Source organism: Osmia bicornis, chromosome 11 (assembly GCF_907164935.1).
Source record: "Osmia bicornis bicornis chromosome 11, iOsmBic2.1, whole genome shotgun sequence".
Classification (NCBI taxonomy): Eukaryota; Metazoa; Arthropoda; class Insecta; order Hymenoptera; family Megachilidae; genus Osmia; species Osmia bicornis.
This window is the reverse complement of record NC_060226.1, coordinates 2,103,238-2,122,179: the sequence shown is the minus strand read 5'-3', so window position 1 is coordinate 2,122,179 and position 18,942 is coordinate 2,103,238. Positions and strand designations below refer to the sequence as shown.

The window sequence follows — 18,942 nt, the reverse complement described above, 5'->3', positions numbered from 1 at the left end:
GCGGACAACGAACCTTCTTCTCCGGCTATATCCACGCGACATTTCACCGCCTAAGTGGGCTACCGAAATTCCGATTCTCGCGTCCAAGTGTTCTCGAAACTTCCTCACCACCTTGTTTCCCCAAACTGGCAGCAATTAGAGCGAGCAACCAGACGAATCCCTTTTTGATTACTCCGAATCGTCATCGGCGTGCAAGAACGTTTGCTTCTAAATTCCAACTTTGTTCCAATTCGAATAAATACGAATTCAACCCCCTAATGTTATTTCCTTAAACAAACCCGTCGAATCAACCCTTCGTTCCCAATGATCGAAGAGGAAAAAAAATAAAAGAAAGATCGCGACGCAAGAGCAAATGCAATCTAAATATAAAAAATTAGAGTGGTTAGAGAGAAGCATGTGACGCGAACCGTTGTTACGTAAGAGCCGTGATTATCGGTATAAATAGGCGTTTCCTTACATAATTACAGCAGGGAAACGGGTTCGCGAACGCGTCACGAAAACGAAAGCTGCATTGCCGAAAATCAGCTGACGAGCTAACGGGGAACGAAGTCGGCCGCCATCGGGATATATGACAGGCACGCGGAACAATACCAGACAGTTTCGCGTGTGCGATATCCTACATATGTATCCTATCCTATATACAAAACAACACACCAGCCTATTTATACGTGTATCGGCATTAACGCGTTGCAAACGATCCCACGAATATTGCCACCCTCTCGCGTAATAAGCGCATCCCTCTTCGTTAATACCCTTTCTCGTGACACTCTTTTCCCTCCCTATTCTTCTTTTCTTTCTTTTTCTTTTTTTAAATCAATGGTTTGTTAAGTGTCTTCTCTTTGAAGGAAAAATATTGAGAGGATGCACTTGGAAAGTTAAATTGATGAATCACGATAAATCGACGAGTTTCCAGGAAAAACTGTATCAAAAGGAAACGTGTTCAAGCAAAACACTCTTGTTTACGTCTACGGATCCGTCGCAATAATCGCGGCTCGAGAAACCTGGCTGGACGCTGGTGTACGCGAGTCGCACGTGTTCCGACGTCTTTCAACCCCCTTTCTCAGAGAAACTCTCCCTTCGAGTGTCACCATTCCCACTATAAATTGACGGTAATGGAATGTTTAAAAAAACAGAAGGTACAGATATTTCTTAACGAGTTAAACTTTTGAAATAAATTGGTAAAGGTAGTTGGGCTGAAACACACTGATTGCCACGGTGGTTCTCGATGACTGATGCTTGAAATTTAACGTTTTAATCCTTGCATCCTCGATAATCATCACTATACTATATTACACATGGTCGTACCCCCATGGCAATCAACGCGTCCACACCAAACAAAGCAGCGACGCTTTTCAAAACAAATGCACGAGATCGATAGACTAAGATAAAATAAAAACGTAAAGCAAAGGACGCGGAAGCGTGAAGAAGCTGGTGCACAGGATGGCGCGTGTCTAATAAGCGTAGAGCACATAGGACACAGAACAACGGGTACCGGTAGCAGGGGGGTCGTAAGGGTTAAGAAAGGCTCAGCCTTAGCACCGATAGCGAATAGGGTGTACGCGAGGAAGAAGAAAGTCGTAAGAACCACCTGTCCTACGGAAGGGGCCTGCAGGTAAGTCGAGACATCCGGTTCCACCATGCAGCTCCTCAGTGTGTCCGGGATGAACATGAGTAGCTGGGACGTCGGCTGAGGTACAGGCTGAAGCCGGCTTGCACCGCGCTGACGGTCCTCCAGCAAGCCTGTGCCCGCTAGTAGCGTCGTCCTGACGCCGGCGTACGCCGAGGATCAGCAGGAAACGTTTCGCGGAGGGATGCGTTTTGGTTGGACCAGCCTGCTGGTTCGACTACGCGTTGTTCCAGGTGCACCAGTGATCGGTATACGAGTACCGAGGCGCGAATGACGATTTTCTCGAGGGGTACGAACGATAATTGGTGGAGAACGGGGTGCGATGTCCGTTCCCCGATATCTCTGGCGGTTGTACCGCTGATCTGTGCCGAGCTGTATCCGCCGTCAGACAGTCCCCGTAGCCGATGCGGTTCGAGGAGGCTGTCCGGCACCCAGCAGATCGCGTCTTGGTCCGCTGATCGCGCGCGATCACCACGCAGCCGTACGCGTTGCTGCTCGTAACCACGTCGTAGTGGTAACCGCGGTTCGTCGCGTTGCTGCTGCTGCTCGTCTCCTCGTTGCTGAACCGTTCGCGTTCGCGTTCGCGGCTGTCGGGTGGTGGTGGAACACCGCACCCAGGCACACGCATCCTATCTAACCACGAGCCACGACTCCTAACTCTCGACTTTACAGGCCCTCTCTGTATTCTCTCTCGTGGCACGCAAGACACGGCTCGCTACGCTGTCTTTATTTCTCTTCGGTATACCTATCCTCCTCCCTCTCTTGCCCCTCTGGCAACCAAAACCCCTACCCCGATCCTAACCTGCCCCTCTTCTCTGCCCTTCTCCCTCTACCAGCTCCCTCACTACCTCCCTCTCGTTCTTTTCCCTTCCTTCCGCCACCGGCTTTTAACCCTTACCGATCCACAGTCTTTCTCCCTTGTTTTTTTTTTTATTTTTCCGTTCTTTTCTTTTTTTCAGCGAGAAAAATTTGAAAAAATTATGCCTCCAATCGACGACGACAACGACGACGAAGGAAGAACGTCCACGAACACCCGGTTTTCTTCCTCTCTAGGTTCCCGTTTCCCGTTTCCCGTTCCCGTTCGGGAGACGGCAGAGCCCAGACTACGCCGACTCCGAGCCACCGGCGCTGCGTCGGCGTCGGCGTCGCGCAAGCTCGACGGGAGCGCGCCGCGTCGCGACGCCTGACGAGCGGGAGGGAGAGACCGAGACAGGGGTAGGGAGAATCGGAGGAGACCGACGAGGAGAGTTTTCGTGAAAAACCGAGGAAGGAGAGGGAACAGCTGAGTTTGAGGGATCGAGAGAGGAAAAGTAGGGGAAGAAATAAAAGAAGAAGAATTAGAGCGCGGGGAGATAAATAGAAAGAGAGGGCAGAACGGTGGGGGAGATTGGAAGGGGAGAGTCGGAAGAGCCACGGTACCGGAAAGAAGAAAATATGATTTCTAAGTCTCTTTTCGAAACCTCCAGGGTATATGAATAAATATGTAAATCATTGGAAAAGATGAAAATTATTGAAGAGTAATCTGAAGAAGAGGGGTGGTTATAAAAGAAGACTAATCGTAAGCCTCGTTTCTACCTGCTTCATCTTCCTAGCTATCTACAGCCACCGTGTCTCTGTCTCTCTTTCGGTGTATTTTTGGTCGCTCGTTAGGAATTAGCACCGTAGACCTCGAAGGTCTCCGCTAGAAACCGACTTTACCCCCTTTGCTCGGCGATCGGGAGGGATCAGCGTGGCTAAAACCCCTGTTACGAGGAAATATCAACCCCCTTCTACCGGTCCATCGGCGGTGGAAGTTTGTCAACAATCTTCCAGCATTCCCTGGAAAATGGCTGGAACGCGGTAATCTCGAAATCGTGGCCGCTAAACGAGATTACGTGCCACCCCCATCGCGAAACTACCACCCTACCACCCTCCTAGCTGAAAAGTTTGTAACTGGTCGCGAGACGACACTGCCGGATTAAAAGTTTCCTCTAACGCCACAGGATTCTACCGTCGGCCTTCTGTCTTTTATCGGTTAATATTTTTAGGTCGTTGATCCTATCAAGATTTTTCTAATACCTTTCGAAAAGTATTCCTCGGACTTTGATACTTCTTTAAACTACTAATAACGCGAGATCGAATTATACCCTTAATTATGGATTATTCTTCTGCTTACATAAAGAATGTTAAACTTAAGTTCGCGTATACGGGTTCACATCACTGAAGGGGTTCGAGTATACAAATGGGGAACCGCGCGATAAACGAAACGACACTTCTTGCTCGGAAAACTCGCGGACTACTGGTGAACGGTATGAAAGACCGACTGGCCTCTACCAGAGCACCCTTCTCCGTGAGAAGACGAGTCATTGTGAAACGTGACGGATTTCGAGGGGGACATTTGGGTCGTTGCTGATCGCGTTGCGTCGCGAAGGGGCCTTTTAAAAGATCTTCAAATTATTACTTATAACCGGGTCAATCGTGACCCGTAACATAGAGAAAGATGGGACGATTGAGAGTGAATTGGGGAAAGAACTGATGAAAGAAGAGAGGAAGTTCAGGTGTACTTTAAAACCGAGAGATAATATAGTTAATTTAAGAATCATACATGTCATGGAAACTATAAAAAAGAAATAGTTTCCCGTTTGAAGGATGCTCAAGGTACAATCCTCACGATGATTCTTCTCGTTTATTTATATTTACATTAGTATTAAATCATATGGTTACAATGACTCGTAAGATAAATAGAACTTTATAAATGCAAAAAAAGGAATTGCACGCTTTACGCATACACCGCCTCTATCTCTATTTCTCTTTCTCTCTCTCTCTTTCTCTCTTTCATTCTCCCTCTCACTCTTTCTCATTGCGTTCGCGACTGTTCAAATGAAGCACGTACTTCAACATTTTCCTGCTCTGTACAACAGATTAGGCATTTGCCAAATTGCTCGTCTGACCGTGTAAAAGGAGAAGAAATAAAAGAAGTTACTCTCGTGAAACTATCCGCTAGTCTCACCGTTAAAAAATCCCGAAAGAAATGAAAATCGATGTGCAAATAGCTCCACACGCGTCGCACGCGAAACAATGTACAGTATCGATAAAGATAATGAAATTATTTTTTTTTTTCCTCGTAATTACAATAAAGAATACCCCTTGGTTCCTTAGCGCTATCGTACTGATTAAGACAATCGTAATTACAGTCCCTCTTTCGCTATGCTAAACGATGTTTGGCAGTTGTTCAACGTGTTAGGATATCAGTTTGTATGTGTTATGTGTGTTGGTGGACGTCAGTTGATCTTATAATTGCTTACGCTTCAAACACCTTGTATATACGTCCATAAAAAGTGTCCCTAATAATCGACAAAATAAGCTTCTGTATTCCCGTCTTCGTACCCGGTGTATCTGTGTTTATATTCTCCTCCCCCGTTAACTATGAACTTCAAGTAAAAATACGCCACGATATTGTTTAATTATGTAAGTAACGATTCAACGGATATCACTGAAGTATCTTGATAAGAAAAGATATTCGTCAATGGTGATACTTTATTCGTTGGTATATATATATATATCTATTTTGCATATGTAAAAATCTACACACACCGTGGGCAGATTATCGTTGAAGTTCGTAAGACGATTATAAGAAGAAAAAATGATCTAGACTCGAAAAAGAAGTCTACATTGATATATCTCTCCCTCCCATCGATACCAGTCACCTTCGTCGTGTGAAAATTTTACAAATGTGATTTTCACAGGTTTCATCATTTTCGATATTTATACCGCGGACTTGGGAATTAGTTTTAGAACGGCACGATCTTTGAACGAATGCCAGTTTCACCTATCGTTTCCTTCTTTAGGAGAATGAACGACCTGATATTTGTACGCGAGCGTTCAATTAATATCGTTGCTGTACTTACATGTACGTCAGACTTGTTACTCGTTACACGGCTGGATATAACATCGATTAAGTGGAAAAATTTATTTTAATAGATTTTCGTTAACTGGAGAACAGCAGGGATTGGCGGTTGTTGGATAAGGGCCGTTTCGGGTATGTTAGAGGAAATTATCCATAATATACGCCCGATTTAATCAACCGGCTTAACTTATGGGCACTGTTTCCTTTTAGCGAACTGGCGTTTTGCAATTATTGCTATGTTGGTAACACACTGTGTCCAAGAAATTAAAACTGGAACAAAAAAATACTAGTTCAATCAACACCGATGATTATTAGTATATTTAATTTCAACCGAATACTGACCCTTTTCAAAAATTCTTCCGCACAAATGCGAGCTCTAGCGTTCATTGATAACTTCATCTCGCTGATCTCTCTGTCGATCTCCTCCATGAAATGAATGACAAAGTCTACGATTTTATGTTTGTACATTTGTTCTACATGGATGTTTGTAATTAAAAAACTAATGTCATAACCCTGCGTAAACATATGAAAAATTTCAGCCACGTTAAATTTTCTCTTAAACTTTGAAAAATCATCTTTTCATTTTACAAACAGATTCTTACTTCTACCGGCTTTCTCCTGAGAATGATGAAATGCTCCGCTCTCATCGTCATAAATCTTGTGAAGTTGTGGCATAGAATCTTCTCTAAATCGTCAGCCTGCTTCACGGCGATGCTTATTCTCATACTGTTTATACTCGATTCAATTAGCACCTTTTCTTTATCATTTCTGCTTATTAATATTGGTGTCAGAAGAAGTTCCTTGCTGGCCCTCACTTCGACTTCAGGCTTGTTGTGTTTCTCTACTATCTGGGACGAGAAATTCTCAAGACACATAGCAGCGGTAAGTGTTCGCCTTACCGCTGTCAGGTAAGGTTTCAGCGTTCCCGACTGTAAAAAAAAAAAAATATGTTAATAACAAATTATAACCAATACCGACAAATATGTTCTGGGTGGTGATATAACCACACTTTTTGGCATTGTATTAATAAATTTATGTATTCTTATAAAATAACTTATCGAAAAAGCAAATAAACCGCGACTGTGTGCACACCGTGCGTTTTCGATAAAGAAATTTATCGTTTCGTGAACTATAGATCGCCATAACCTATTTCGCGAAGATCGTGGAAAAGCGCTTACCATCTTGCTGAGGAACAACGATAATTCTCGTATTTCAAATCCAAATGCGATACCGTCGTGTTCCTTTTAACAATTCGCTCCGTTCACGAAAAGTTCACGGAAACACGTGAAAAATGACACATTACGTTCTGTACATATCAAGGGGTTGGGTTCAGCCGGTTCAGGTTCAACGGCGTGTGGGGCGTGTTCCGAACTTCACTGATAACGAGTATCCGTTCGTATATCTTACGAATGCACGTATCTCAACGAAAATAAACACAGATTGTCAGCAAACTTGAATAAATTCAGAACACATCCTGCGAAATATCATCGCAGTGTTTTTACGCATACGTCTGCATTCCAGCAGCGTGCGTAATGAAATGCATTAAACGATGACGATTGGCAAATTCCGTTCTATGCGAATATTCGAAAGCTCTTATCGTCGATTAAATCAACCAGATTAATGATACTTTAATTTCTTAATAAATTTTATACCCTACTTATATTTCTAACGATCCCGTAATACTACTCCCTTTTTGTTCGAAATGTTATAAATTTGCACATAACAGTGACTAGACAATCACGTGATGACCATTCAAATCACTAGACTTAAAATGAAAGATTCGAAAAATTTTATGTAGAATAAGAGTAAATCGAGATTCGCGCGTAAATAATTATCCGAAGATATTTATATAATAAATTACGCGAAACAACCAGTTTTTAGAAAACAGAAAATCAAAATGCCCAGACTAAACTGAAATGGTCACGCACTCTGCTGTGGACTACGTGGAACTACGACAAACGACCTATATCGTAAATGGTTGTCAATGCGAAATGCGGAGAATTTCATAACAGGATTAAACCCGCTTAGTCACGTGCACGATGGTTATTTGTAAATATTATCGACAAGGCAATTGCCGTTTTGGACAGTACTGTCAGTTTGATCATATAAATACATTTGGTAAGATTGAAATTTTCATACTCAACGTTGCATTTTTTTTCATTTTGACATTACCATTGTTCCATTTACAGCAAACACTAACAAGGAGTCGTACAATGAAGACGAATATACAGTGTATGTATTGCAAAAGTTTGCAATTATTTTGCGTCAAATTCGAATACGTTTATAAACGTTTTATTTTGAATTTAGGGTTCTTGTTGCAAAAGAGATACTTAGTGCCGAAAGAGGAGGACAGTGGTTGTTATCCTGCTTTGCACCGCTTAAGGACAAACCATGTATTCCTGGTATGGAAGATTTGTCCCCGGAAGAAGTACGCTGGGAAATGTATCAGGCTCAAAAAAATGGAATGGTTGAACAAGCAGTTAGTATACAATCGATAGTCTTTTATGTTCAATATTATCAGTTATTATAAAAACTAGTTTCATTATGTTCTTTCCTAGAAAGTACACTTTCAACAACTGTGTCAAGATGTGAAAGCAAAAAGGGAGGCTTTGAAAAATCCCACCAGAGAGACATTAACAAAACTAGTATGTAAATGCGATATGAAAGTTGTATTGTTTTTTATGAATTTTCAATATCAGATGGTCTTTCCTCTTTCAGAAAGAGATTTTAGGAACAGGTCACAAAGGTACAAGCGAAACGACGCCTGGTAAATCGTCTAATTTCTCTTTTGCAACTCCTCAACTTGGACTTCCAAACAGTACTTCATCTTCTAATGTATTTGGAAATAAAACAACATTTGGGAGTCAAAGCAATCCGTTTAGTGGAGGTTTCGCTTCCCCTAACAACACATCAGTATTTGGTAGAACAACTACAACTTCGAATCCTGTGTTTGGTAGTGCTCCAACATTTGGCAGTAACTTAGGTGTGTTCAGCGGTAGCGGAGGTACCAGTACCAATCCTGTATTCGGTACAACTACAAACGCCCCCGCGTTTAACACAGGACAAAATACACAGACTTTCGGATCGTCCGGTTCAATTTTTGGCGGCGGAGCTGCACAGCCCGTTTTCGGGCAGCCTAGTGTATTCGGGTCGTCGAATCAAGCGAATAACGTGTTTGCTAGACCTCAAACGTCGCAATCGACGACTTCGGCATTCAATAGCGGAGCAACGTCTCCCTCCTCTCTGTTCAGTGGCGGGACTTCCTCTCAGCCTAGTGCATCCATATTCGGTGGAGCCAAAACGACTACACCCAATCCATTCGGTGGTTCTTCAACTATACAAACTTCGAATCCCGTATTCGGAACGGCCGTTTCATCCGGCACTTTCAGTTCTGGAATATTTTCTCAAGCCGAGACGGTACCCGCTTTCGGAGGGGCACCAGTTTTTGGAGGTGCCGCAACGTTCGGAAACACAGCTGCCCCGATGTTCGGCGAGAAACCAACGTTCGGAGGGTCCGCTGGCATTTTTGGCGCGCCTAATACAGCAACGCCCGCTTTCAGCTCCGCTCAACCTACCAATGCTTTCGGTGCAACCGTTTCTACACCAGCCGCGGGTATATTTGGAAGTGCGCAGAATACTGCGCCTACCATGTCCGCACCCAACGCAGCACCCTTTGGTACAACGTCGTCTACCACTGCTGGTCCGTTCTCCACCGCGACGTCCCAATTTGACGCTACCAATACAACTGCTTTCTCAAAGCCTGCGTTTGGCATAAGCTCGGGGACCGCTGGTGAAACCTTTGGTACCACCGTTACATCCTCTAGTGCACCATTTGGCACTACGAATACTAACGCCACTTTTGGTACACCACCTACCACTACTTCACCCTTCGCGTCGTCCACATTTGGCGAAATACAGACCTCGCCATTCGCGTCTACGAACGCTACAGTTACTACCACAACCGCGAATCCATTTGGAGTACAACAAAACGCTTCTCCATTTGGTGGCTTCGCACAGAGTCAAACGTCTAACACTACAACGGTGGCCTCGAGTGGGCCGTTTGGAAAGCCAACGTACACTGCGACAATAACGGCCATTATCGATGAAAGTATTTACTCCATGGACAATCAATTAACGGACGACGAGAAGAGTATGTATTTAGCAGAGAAGTTTAGCTTCGGTAAGATCCCGTTGAAACCACCTACCAAAGAAGTGAGGTAACAGAACGTGGAGATATTTAGTGGGAAATGTATGCTGTGATACTTGTTTAGATTGAGGTGCAACGTAGGCTTCTCTTGGATAAAATGTTGGAAACGCTTCCCTCTAATTAAGAAAAGCCTAAATTGCATGCGAATATGTAACTAAGATAAATGTTAATGAACTGTTAGTAATAAATAATATACATATGTATTTACTGGTAGTGTCCCAGTTATATACAAAAGATAATAAAACGTTCCTTTTTTTTTGTGAATAAATATAAAAACTGCATAACTGTAATTGATTGTACAATAAAAAGTAAGTTTTATATTGTTATAATTCATTCCTAAACTCATTTCTTTAATATACCCAACATTATCAAGCTGACGGCGACGTAAAGTCAAACTCTTTATAATTTAACCAATTACACAGTTATTTACATATGTACAGTCACTGATATTAATCAACGATTCATTTCTCAATCATACTCACATTATCACACATTCTTGTAATGGATCACTCCAGGGGGAGGTGGAGGAGGAGGAAGAGGAGGAATGCTATTACCAAACTGACTTCCTTCGGACACCTGAAAGAATTTAACAATCACGATTATTAACGTTTTACTTTAGTTTCAAGACATTTCTTTCTTCATCTGTGAAACAAACCTGTGGCAAATGACAGAGAGGATTCGTTGGATAATTGGACCTTTGCGTATAAGCTGTAGACTGGTTCGATGGCTGTGGTAAACCAGGAGGTATACCATTCGGTGGCTTGTATCCTGTAATCTAAGAAATAAATCCAATTAACCGAATATAATAAGCATACAGGACTAAGGTGATCTGATGATCCACGTACTTTATCGTTCATCTCTGGAAAAATGGTGCTCAAATTGAAGTTGGTGAGACTAGTGCCCGAGGGATGATGGCTCATAGTCATTGGATTACTGGCAACGATTCCACCCCTTGGCATGTTTGGATTCATCGGGAAACCAGCTGTAGCCACCGTCGGTACACCCTGAGGACCGGCTACAGACGGTGGAGGTGGTAATCCATTCACAGCTTTTGTGTAAACATTTGCCTGAGGATGATTTTGATAAAGAGGGCTGGCATGCGGGGGCGGAGGCGGTGGTAAAAACGTAGTGGAATGATGATAATCTTCCAACGGCGAATTGATACCGGAAAGAGGAAATTCCAAGTTCTGCATCGTTCCATCGATACCTTTCCTTTTCCCCTTCTTCACGTTAGTGGAATAAGTTCTTTTGTCGCAGTTCTGGTGCTTCCCGTAATGCTGATGATTCTTTGCATTGCTGTTCACATTGGAAGTTGAAGTCGTTACAGTGGACGTAGTTGACGAAGAGTTGGACGAGGACACGGTGACATTTGATAAAAGGAAAGCGTTTGCTTCCATGTAGTCGGTGTTGTCGTGTAACGGCATCATGTAACTGGTAGGTGTGTTTGATATGCTGGTGATGAAGTTTGAGGTAGGATAGATATTCGTGTTCGAGGAATAGCTATATGAATTGAAATTCTGATTGACCATTTGCCCATAGCCACTTCCATCGTCTGCGTTCGAGAAATAATTAATAGGCATGACAGCGTCTGCGGTGGGCAAACTGGTTTGAAACTTGTTCTGAGAATAATTAGTAGAGAACTTGATGGAGGGATGTTTATCTTGATTTGTATCGTGAACACTGCTATTAGTTCCTATCAATGCCTCTGCGGTATAATTGCTCTTACAATTTCTGCTTCTCCAATGAATATTATTCTGCTGATATTTCTGCTGCTGCTGATATCCTTGTTCGGGAAATGTATGACCCGATGACTTCTGCTCTTCGTGCCTTTGATGCAGATGATCGTTTCCTGAATTTTGTTTTCGAATATCCATCTGCCGTTTGCTGTTGCCTCTAGGACTAGCATTACTTTTCCTCTGATGTTTCCTAGCCTGCTGTTGCTGTTGTTGTTGTTGCTGCTGCTGCTGTTGCTGATGTTGATGAGCGTGATGGTGATGGTGGTGATGATGATGATGTTGCTGCTGGTGATGCTGCTGATGAGATTTTTCAGCCTTCTCGTGTTCAACCAGCTGACTCACAGAAAGGAAGGAGGATCCAGCCCCTGGGTGCTGAACAGTCTGATTATTCAGCACAGTATGAAAATCACGTCCTGCGACGTTCCCTTCTTTATCCTTATTAGGGTCTTTGCTCTGATCGGGTGGAACCCTAGACGGAACTTGACTAAACAGGAAGTTCTGTTTCTCGGGTATGTTGGTACCCAAGTCCAGATCACCGACCAAGGTTGGAAGACTGGATGGGACAATATGTTGATCTATACCTTTGACTGACTGACTCTGTTCAACGTGAACGCTAGTCTTCGTTGGAGACCAAGGAAATGGTTGTTCCTCCGAATAAAACACCTCTGAGGTTCTCTTCGGTTCACCCTGCAGAACCGGTAAATTGGGGAAACCATGTGCGGTGACATCATAGTTATTGTAAAACTGATTTGGCGTTCCTTGATTGTAGGACGGTGTTTGTGCAAACAGATTATTCTGGCAGAATTCCAGCTCCTTACCAATCGGTGGTAAAATGATGTCAGCTATGTTTGTGTTATGCTTAATTTCTGGTGTCATCATCCAGTTCACGGGTGCTCTAATCGCGTGTTGCTGCTGATTTCCTTTCGACTTTGTACCACTCTGCTGCTGACCATGTTTACCACTGTTATTGTACGTGACACTGTCGTGTTGAAGGGAAGGAATTTGTCCCTGAACTAGAGGTTGATACTTGGCCTGACTCTGTTGCTGTGATTTATCAGGGTATTTAAAATTGGAGCCAGCATAAGCCTCCACAGAGTACTTCATCTGGGTGCTGACTTCGGGTAAATCAAAGTTCACCTGGGAATCATAACCAGACATTGGATATACAGATTTGTCGTGTTTCGTAGCCATGGTCTGATGATTTTTCTGTCCATGTTGCTGCTGCTGCTGCTGTTGTTGATCCATTCCAGAGTATTCATTCTGAATATAGTCTGACTCCATACCATACTTGGATTTATTTTTATTCTCTGTACCGTACTTGTTGTAATCATTGTTACCTGACGAGGTTTGGCTTTGATTTTGCATACGACTCTGTTTCCCAGGGACGTTAGTCTGAATATTTCTTGTTTTCGTCGGGTCCACGAAGGATTGTTTCTGTGCTTCCATTCCAGTCTTCATCCTGGACTTGTCAACATTATTCATTGATGAATTCGTTGAATAGACATCATTGTTCAAAACGTTTGAGAAACTTGAATTTTCCTTGTGCAAAGGAACGTAACTGTAATTTTCACAGATTGTCTTTGCTTCTGTGTTGTCTGTTTGATTTGGCCCTTGGTCAAACTGTACGAGATTGTTGCCACCTCCTCCGCTAACCGGTGAGAAAGTGGTCCACGACAGGATACTGAAATTGGAGGAATTATGAGCGACGGTGGTTGTCGACTTTGCGTGGTTCTCGGTGACAGTACTATGCTCGTAATTAGAGGTAGCCACAAAGGAAGCCGACTGCTGAGAATAACGACTAACGGATGTATTTTGTATTAGAGGTTTAGCGTTCATATTGTTCGACGAACTGGTATTGATCTTCTTTGTATCTTTATTGGAGTAATTAGAATAGCTCTGAGCATCATCTCTCTTTCCTTGGAATATGTTATCAGTGTTCTGATTTAATACATTTTGATCAGCCTGCGTGCTCATCGATTCTTTCACTCCGTACGAGAACGTCTGAACAAAGGGATCAACGTCTATCTTCTTCGATGATGTGTAATTCGTGTCGCGTCCATGATCCTGTGGTTCCTGCGGTTTCGACCTCAGCACCTCGTTCAACTTCGGATCCTGCTCTGCACTAGTAACCGAAGAATCAGAATCCTTGGTCATCTTTGGAAAGCTGCGTTGAAAATGAGCTTCAGAGGAGTTTGGCATCGACTCCTTCGTAGAATAACTTTGATTTCTATTGGAAGCACTCGTGTTTCCCGACGAGTACGGTATCGGGTCCTTTCGAGATAGATTCTTATTTTGATCCACTGTGTAGTCGTTATGGGTATTCTGAATGATGTGATCTTTCTCGTGCACCGTGTAACTCTGATGAGTATTCTGCTGCGTGGACAGGACATGGGTGTCTTTAGGCTGCGATTCGTAAACGGTCTGCATACCTTGCGAAGATAGAACGGATAGAGAAGCATCTTTAGATTGCATGGAATACTCTTGCTGGATGTTCTGAGAGGAAGTTGGAAGAACTCTGTCTATGTGCCCAGTGTAATTGAGTCTGTTGTTGGGCACAATATTGGAATCTATCAGAGGATCCTTACCATGGATCTCATAGGCTATACGAGAACCATCAGGATCCTTCTCCTTCATCTGGGACGTGTAATCCATCTGCATGGACTGCAAAGGCAAGGATGCAGAATTTGTGGTTGTTGTTGTGTTAGTCAAATGAGGAACCATAGGTGCCTGAGATACATCAGCTGTTACATTCTGATTCAGTGCAGCAGAATTTGTTTCCTGAATGGATGCACTACTGCAGACCGTTGAATTCTGCTGCAGGTTGGGAAGATTGTTGTCAACAATCGTCGAGTAGGTTGATAGAAAATCTTGAGAGCTAGAATACCTGACATTAGTGTCGCAGGTAGACGCTTGAACTGGACAGTTAGTTTGCTCTGTTTTATTAGATATGGAAACAGTGCCAATTTGAGAAGCAACGTTTTCACTGCTGGTAATTGCATTCTGCAAGCTGGTTGTGAGCTGGTTCTGACAATTATGTCCAGCCTCTGAGCTGGTGGCAATCGAAGTGGTGCCTGATACGCTTGCTATAGAGTACAGGGTCTGAGAGAAGGAGCTCGAAGAAGCAGGCTTCTCCAAAGAAGGTGCCAATACACTTTGAACGATCTTGTAAGGTTCTCTAAGAGATTCGTTGCTCACTACCTTGGGTAGGACTTTCGTGGTTGTACTGCATTCTACAGAGACAATCAGGTCCGAGTTCACTGCCTCGGTTACAGGGGGATTCACACTCTTCTTTTCCTCGTAATTCACCTTCAGACGTTTCTCAGCAATAGCATGAGAGGGAGACGTCGTCTTTAATTTGAAACTGTTGGGTTCCATGGCTCCAATCTGCAGCAGCATGGGTGGAGTTTGACTGTGGTACTTGAAGTCTTCTTTCATCTCCTCTTCCAGAACCTCAGTTTTACCATTTAACGAGGACACCAATGGAAAAGCCATCAGGAATGCTGCGGTAGGAGATATTGACTCTGGGTTGTGCGAACTTGAAGGAACTTGAAGAGAGGCAAATATGTCGTTCGAGAGGTCCGAGTGAAGACCGTCAGCTCTGCTGCCAATAGGCACAAAAGAATTTTCTGTATTGTACGACAGAGATGTCTTCGATACTTCATCTTTTGATGTTTTAATAAGCTTGGAGTCATCCTCTACTATGCTCACTGGAAGCAACGATGACGACGACGTTGCTGCGTCTGAGGTCTGAACTGCAGTATTAGTTTCTGGCTTTAAGGTCGTCGTGGTGTTTGTATCAAGGTTCAGAATAATTTTATTGCTCTCCAAGTTGGTTGTTCCTTCAACAGCCTCCGCCTCTTTAGGTGTTACTTCTAACAGATTGTCAAACTCTGTGCCAAGATTACACACATCTTTCATCTTTTTAGATTCTGCAGAATCTTCGACCGCCTCTTCAACTTCTGTCAAAGGTGATTTAGAGTTGGAACGACCACTATCGTTGTTGGACTTTTCTAACGTATCATCTACAGGAATATTGAAGCCTGTTTCAGGAGATATTGCTATCGTCTCGCTGCTAGATTTCAGATGCTCCTCTGCGAAAGTGACTGGCGATGAGGTGTCTGCGGTTTTCTGAACGCTGTCCTGTTTTAACACGTCTGCAGACTTTAAAGAATCATTGACGTCTTCCTGGTTTACACTATTGGTGCTCAATAAAACCGAACACTCTACGTTCTTTTCATTACACGACTCCTTGTCCCCTGATTGAACAAGACAATTACCTTTCTCCTTTCCTTCGTTCGTATCCTCGCCTATCTTCTCTATCACGTGCTTTAAGCTTTCAATGGATTTACAGGTCACAGCAAAATCTGATTTTGAAACGGATACTGTCTGTACTTGAACGGTACTTTCACTATTTTCATTAATCTTCCGTTTTTTATCAACAGGTTCATCTGCGGAGTCAGCTTCCGCATTTGAAGGACGCTTAAGGGATCCTTTTTGATTCTCAGTACTTTCCACGCACTTTTCTTTTTCATTTTTCTTTTCCGTTGTTTCTGCAGCCTGCTGATTCTTAACATTTTTAGTATGATTCTTACTAACTTTTAATTTAACGTCAGTGTCTTTTTTAGTGGCGTGTTCTTTCGATTTCTCCAATTTTTCCTTATGGACAGCCGGAATAGGAACTTTGTACGTCATTGTAGTTTTCGTAACTTCTTTACCTTTTGGCAGGATACCTTTGTGACCACCGATTTTTGTCGCGTTGATTATATTCTTTACATTTGACGCCCAATTCTGGGAATCGACGACCATGTTAGCGCGGATGCTTGGCACCGTGTTCAACGTAACTTTTTGTACAGTATTGATTAAGGTTTGATTACAAATTGATACGACAGGATTTTGTACACGATTCGTCAATGGTTGCATAACGATCATTTGATTTTGTTGAGCGTTACCAAGGATTATGGGATTCGCAGGTTGTTGCTGAGTATTTACAATGATATTTGATGTCATAGGAGTTACCAGAGGCATTAATTTACCGCCGGACAAAATGAGAGTGTTTGGAGTCAGACTAGTTACCGAATTATTTACACATGGCGTTGACAATTTTTTCTCGTCCTTCTTTTTCGTTTTCCTTTTTACCTTTTTCTGGGATTCTACTTTCTGCAATGCTGACAATAATAAATTTTATTTTATAGCTTTACAAGATACTGTAATCTTGCATGAAATCTTTTCATACCTACCACTGTTTGATTTACCGTTCACGGGACGAGAGACCGCTACATTGGAACCTAATTAAAACAAATAGTAAAATATCTAGCCAAGTGCTTAATATATGGGTACAAAGAGTTATTTACTTGTGTTAGTTTGGCAGCATTCTGATTCTTTTGAACCAGTTTCTGATACATTGCCTGTTGCATCGGCATTATCGTCTTTACTATTTACACAGTGGGCTTCATTCTCTTGATTCTCTATGGAGTTATTCACATCCTTAGAAACGTTGCTATTTTCCATTAACTTTTTACTAGACGAATGAGAAGAATTAACTGATTTCCTTTTAGAAGGCACTTTAAGTTCTGCAGACTTTTCCCTCTTGCTTTCAGAGCTTTTTACTGAAACCAAATATTTTTTACAGACACCCAAAACCCTTACAACTGCTCTTACTTTAATTAGATCCTTTCCAATATCCTTACTTTCTTCTACTTTATTGAAGTACTTCTCTGCATCTTCTACATTGATCTTGTTAGACCATTTTAAAGGGGATATCTTTTCAAGCGCCGGTTCTGCAGGAACAGATATTCCAGCTTCCTTTAAAAGTGTAGATAATAACTGGGTACGAGAGAAAAGCTGAGTCACAAGCTTTTTCAGACGGGCCAATTCTTCCTCTAGGCGTAAGGAATAAGAGAAACATCAGAAAGATGAACAGAAATCAGGGGTTTCTGTTTAAAGAGCCATGTCGCTTGCTTACTGTGCGCTTCCGAAGCATGAGCCAAAAACAATTCCTCAGTACGGCTATGGAGGTCTTTGATGTACTTTGAGGCCTGGATCAGAATGTCGACCTTGTTCCGTTTCCGACCCTCCTGATTCGGCGGTAGAAGATCTGCCAGAGTTTTGAAGTATGTGTTCATACGTTTTCTTCTGTCTCGCTCCCATGTTTTCGCTTTGCTAAGAAGACGTCCACGTTAACAATCACTTTGTTCATTTTCAATAGAATATGACGCGGGAACACGTCTTTGTACAAAATAAGGAAGAAGATCCTCCGGATGAACGGTAAGGTTAGAAATCAGCTAATGGACACTTACGTGTTCTCTTTTCGAGGCATAATTTATCCTTTTGGCATCGTTTTGCGTGAAGTACGCGCTGCGAAAAGCGCAGATGCGTCACTTCTGGCTGACATTACACAAGCTCGAGGATTCCTGTCGAATTTCTGACATTTCGATCCTTCAGGTGACTCGATCGCGAAATACGCGAAATAAAAACTTCTGCCGGACCGATGTCGAGGGCCGCGACAATCATTTAAACCTAGCCGCCATCTATCGATTTTCTTCTATCTCTTTTTTAACTTCTTTACCGATTTTGTCAATAGTTTCAATGAACTCCCGCTAGATGGCTGAGCGCTTTATGGTCGCGGCGGTCTTTTTGAAATAAACACAGTCCGTATTACCTATAGCATCTTAATATTTTTATTTTCATATTAAAATTCGACATTACCGAAGAAATACTTGTATTACTTAAAATATTAAAGAAGAATCTTTGAATAATTGCAGAAAAAATTAATGATTAAGGACTGGATGTCCATTAAAATAATTTGCATAATCGCTGAACGATGATCTGATTGAAGTAAGTTCTGTGACTCGTTCAATCAGGCTTAAAAATGGAAGTTCCGGTAAGCAGAAAGGGCTATCATTAAGAATGCATTAACAGGCTTATAAAACGAGGAGAAACGTTTTTCTGCACGATTTGGTCGGTCAGTAGCCCGTGAGACATAGGTGCATTCTCATCATTTTGGTATTTTGTTGAGGGGAGGCGCCGGCAGATTGTGCAATCTTAGTGGAGCATGGTGCGTTCGTTGCGGCGGAATAATCGGAAAAGATGCGTCGCAGAGAATCTCACGTAGACACGATGCGAAATGCATTCGAATGTCAACAAAGAACGCCTTGAAAGTGTCATCAATGCAAATCACCGATGACGGCGAAAATAAATTCGCAACAGAGAAGATGCATACGTCTATAGCGTAAAAATACTTCGCGTTAAGTTTAGTAAGTCAATAGAAAAATTATTTCTAGGAATCAGGGTTCTTGTCACGTAGAAACTGCTAAGAACACTGGATTCCACGTCCCAGACATACTTTCCACTTTCGTTGGAAAAATTTCGAACGGAATTTCGAGGGTTTTCGTACGCACCGTTCATTTGGCAACGCCGCATGCTGCATATTTCACTGCCAGCGTGTTTACAATAAAATTAACTCTCACTCGTAAGGAATAAACAGAAT

General features: G+C 42.6%; 4 protein-coding genes across 4 annotated transcripts in view; 1 reads left to right on the top strand and 3 right to left on the bottom strand.

Annotated features, from left to right (window-relative positions):
- The window catches only part of LOC114877749 (nuclear factor 1 X-type), a 42,253-nt gene extending 40,578 nt beyond the window's left edge, over positions 1–1,675 (bottom strand). The window contains 1 exon segment of the mRNA XM_029190717.2: positions 1,589–1,675. Coding sequence (XP_029046550.2) covers positions 1,589–1,669 — 81 coding nt within the window. The 5' untranslated portion in view covers positions 1,670–1,675.
- Positions 1,676–4,188: 2,513 nt separating this feature from the next.
- LOC123987625 (actin-related protein 2/3 complex subunit 4) lies at positions 4,189–7,380 on the bottom strand. Its single transcript, XM_029190723.2, has 4 exons — positions 6,692–7,380; positions 6,116–6,442; positions 5,856–6,026; positions 4,189–5,783 (listed from the first exon to the last, which is right to left on the bottom strand). The coding sequence occupies exons 1-4, from the start codon at positions 6,692–6,694 to the stop codon at positions 5,778–5,780; spliced, it is 507 nt and encodes a 168-aa protein (XP_029046556.1). The 5' UTR covers positions 6,695–7,380; the 3' UTR covers positions 4,189–5,777.
- A 7-nt stretch (positions 7,381–7,387) lies between these two features.
- Positions 7,388–10,049, top strand: LOC114877750 (nucleoporin NUP42-like). Its single transcript, XM_029190725.2, has 5 exons — positions 7,388–7,631; positions 7,703–7,745; positions 7,821–7,992; positions 8,072–8,158; positions 8,232–10,049. The coding sequence occupies exons 1-5, from the start codon at positions 7,553–7,555 to the stop codon at positions 9,732–9,734; spliced, it is 1,884 nt and encodes a 627-aa protein (XP_029046558.2). The 5' UTR covers positions 7,388–7,552; the 3' UTR covers positions 9,735–10,049.
- On the bottom strand, positions 9,902–17,952 carry LOC114877748. The gene is made up of 8 exons (XM_029190716.2): positions 17,753–17,952; positions 17,419–17,615; positions 17,144–17,335; positions 16,808–17,062; positions 16,694–16,741; positions 10,566–16,621; positions 10,376–10,495; positions 9,902–10,296 (listed from the first exon to the last, which is right to left on the bottom strand). The coding sequence occupies exons 1-8, from the start codon at positions 17,770–17,772 to the stop codon at positions 10,207–10,209; spliced, it is 6,978 nt and encodes a 2,325-aa protein (XP_029046549.2). The 5' UTR covers positions 17,773–17,952; the 3' UTR covers positions 9,902–10,206.
- Between the last annotated feature and the right edge of the window lie 990 nt (positions 17,953–18,942).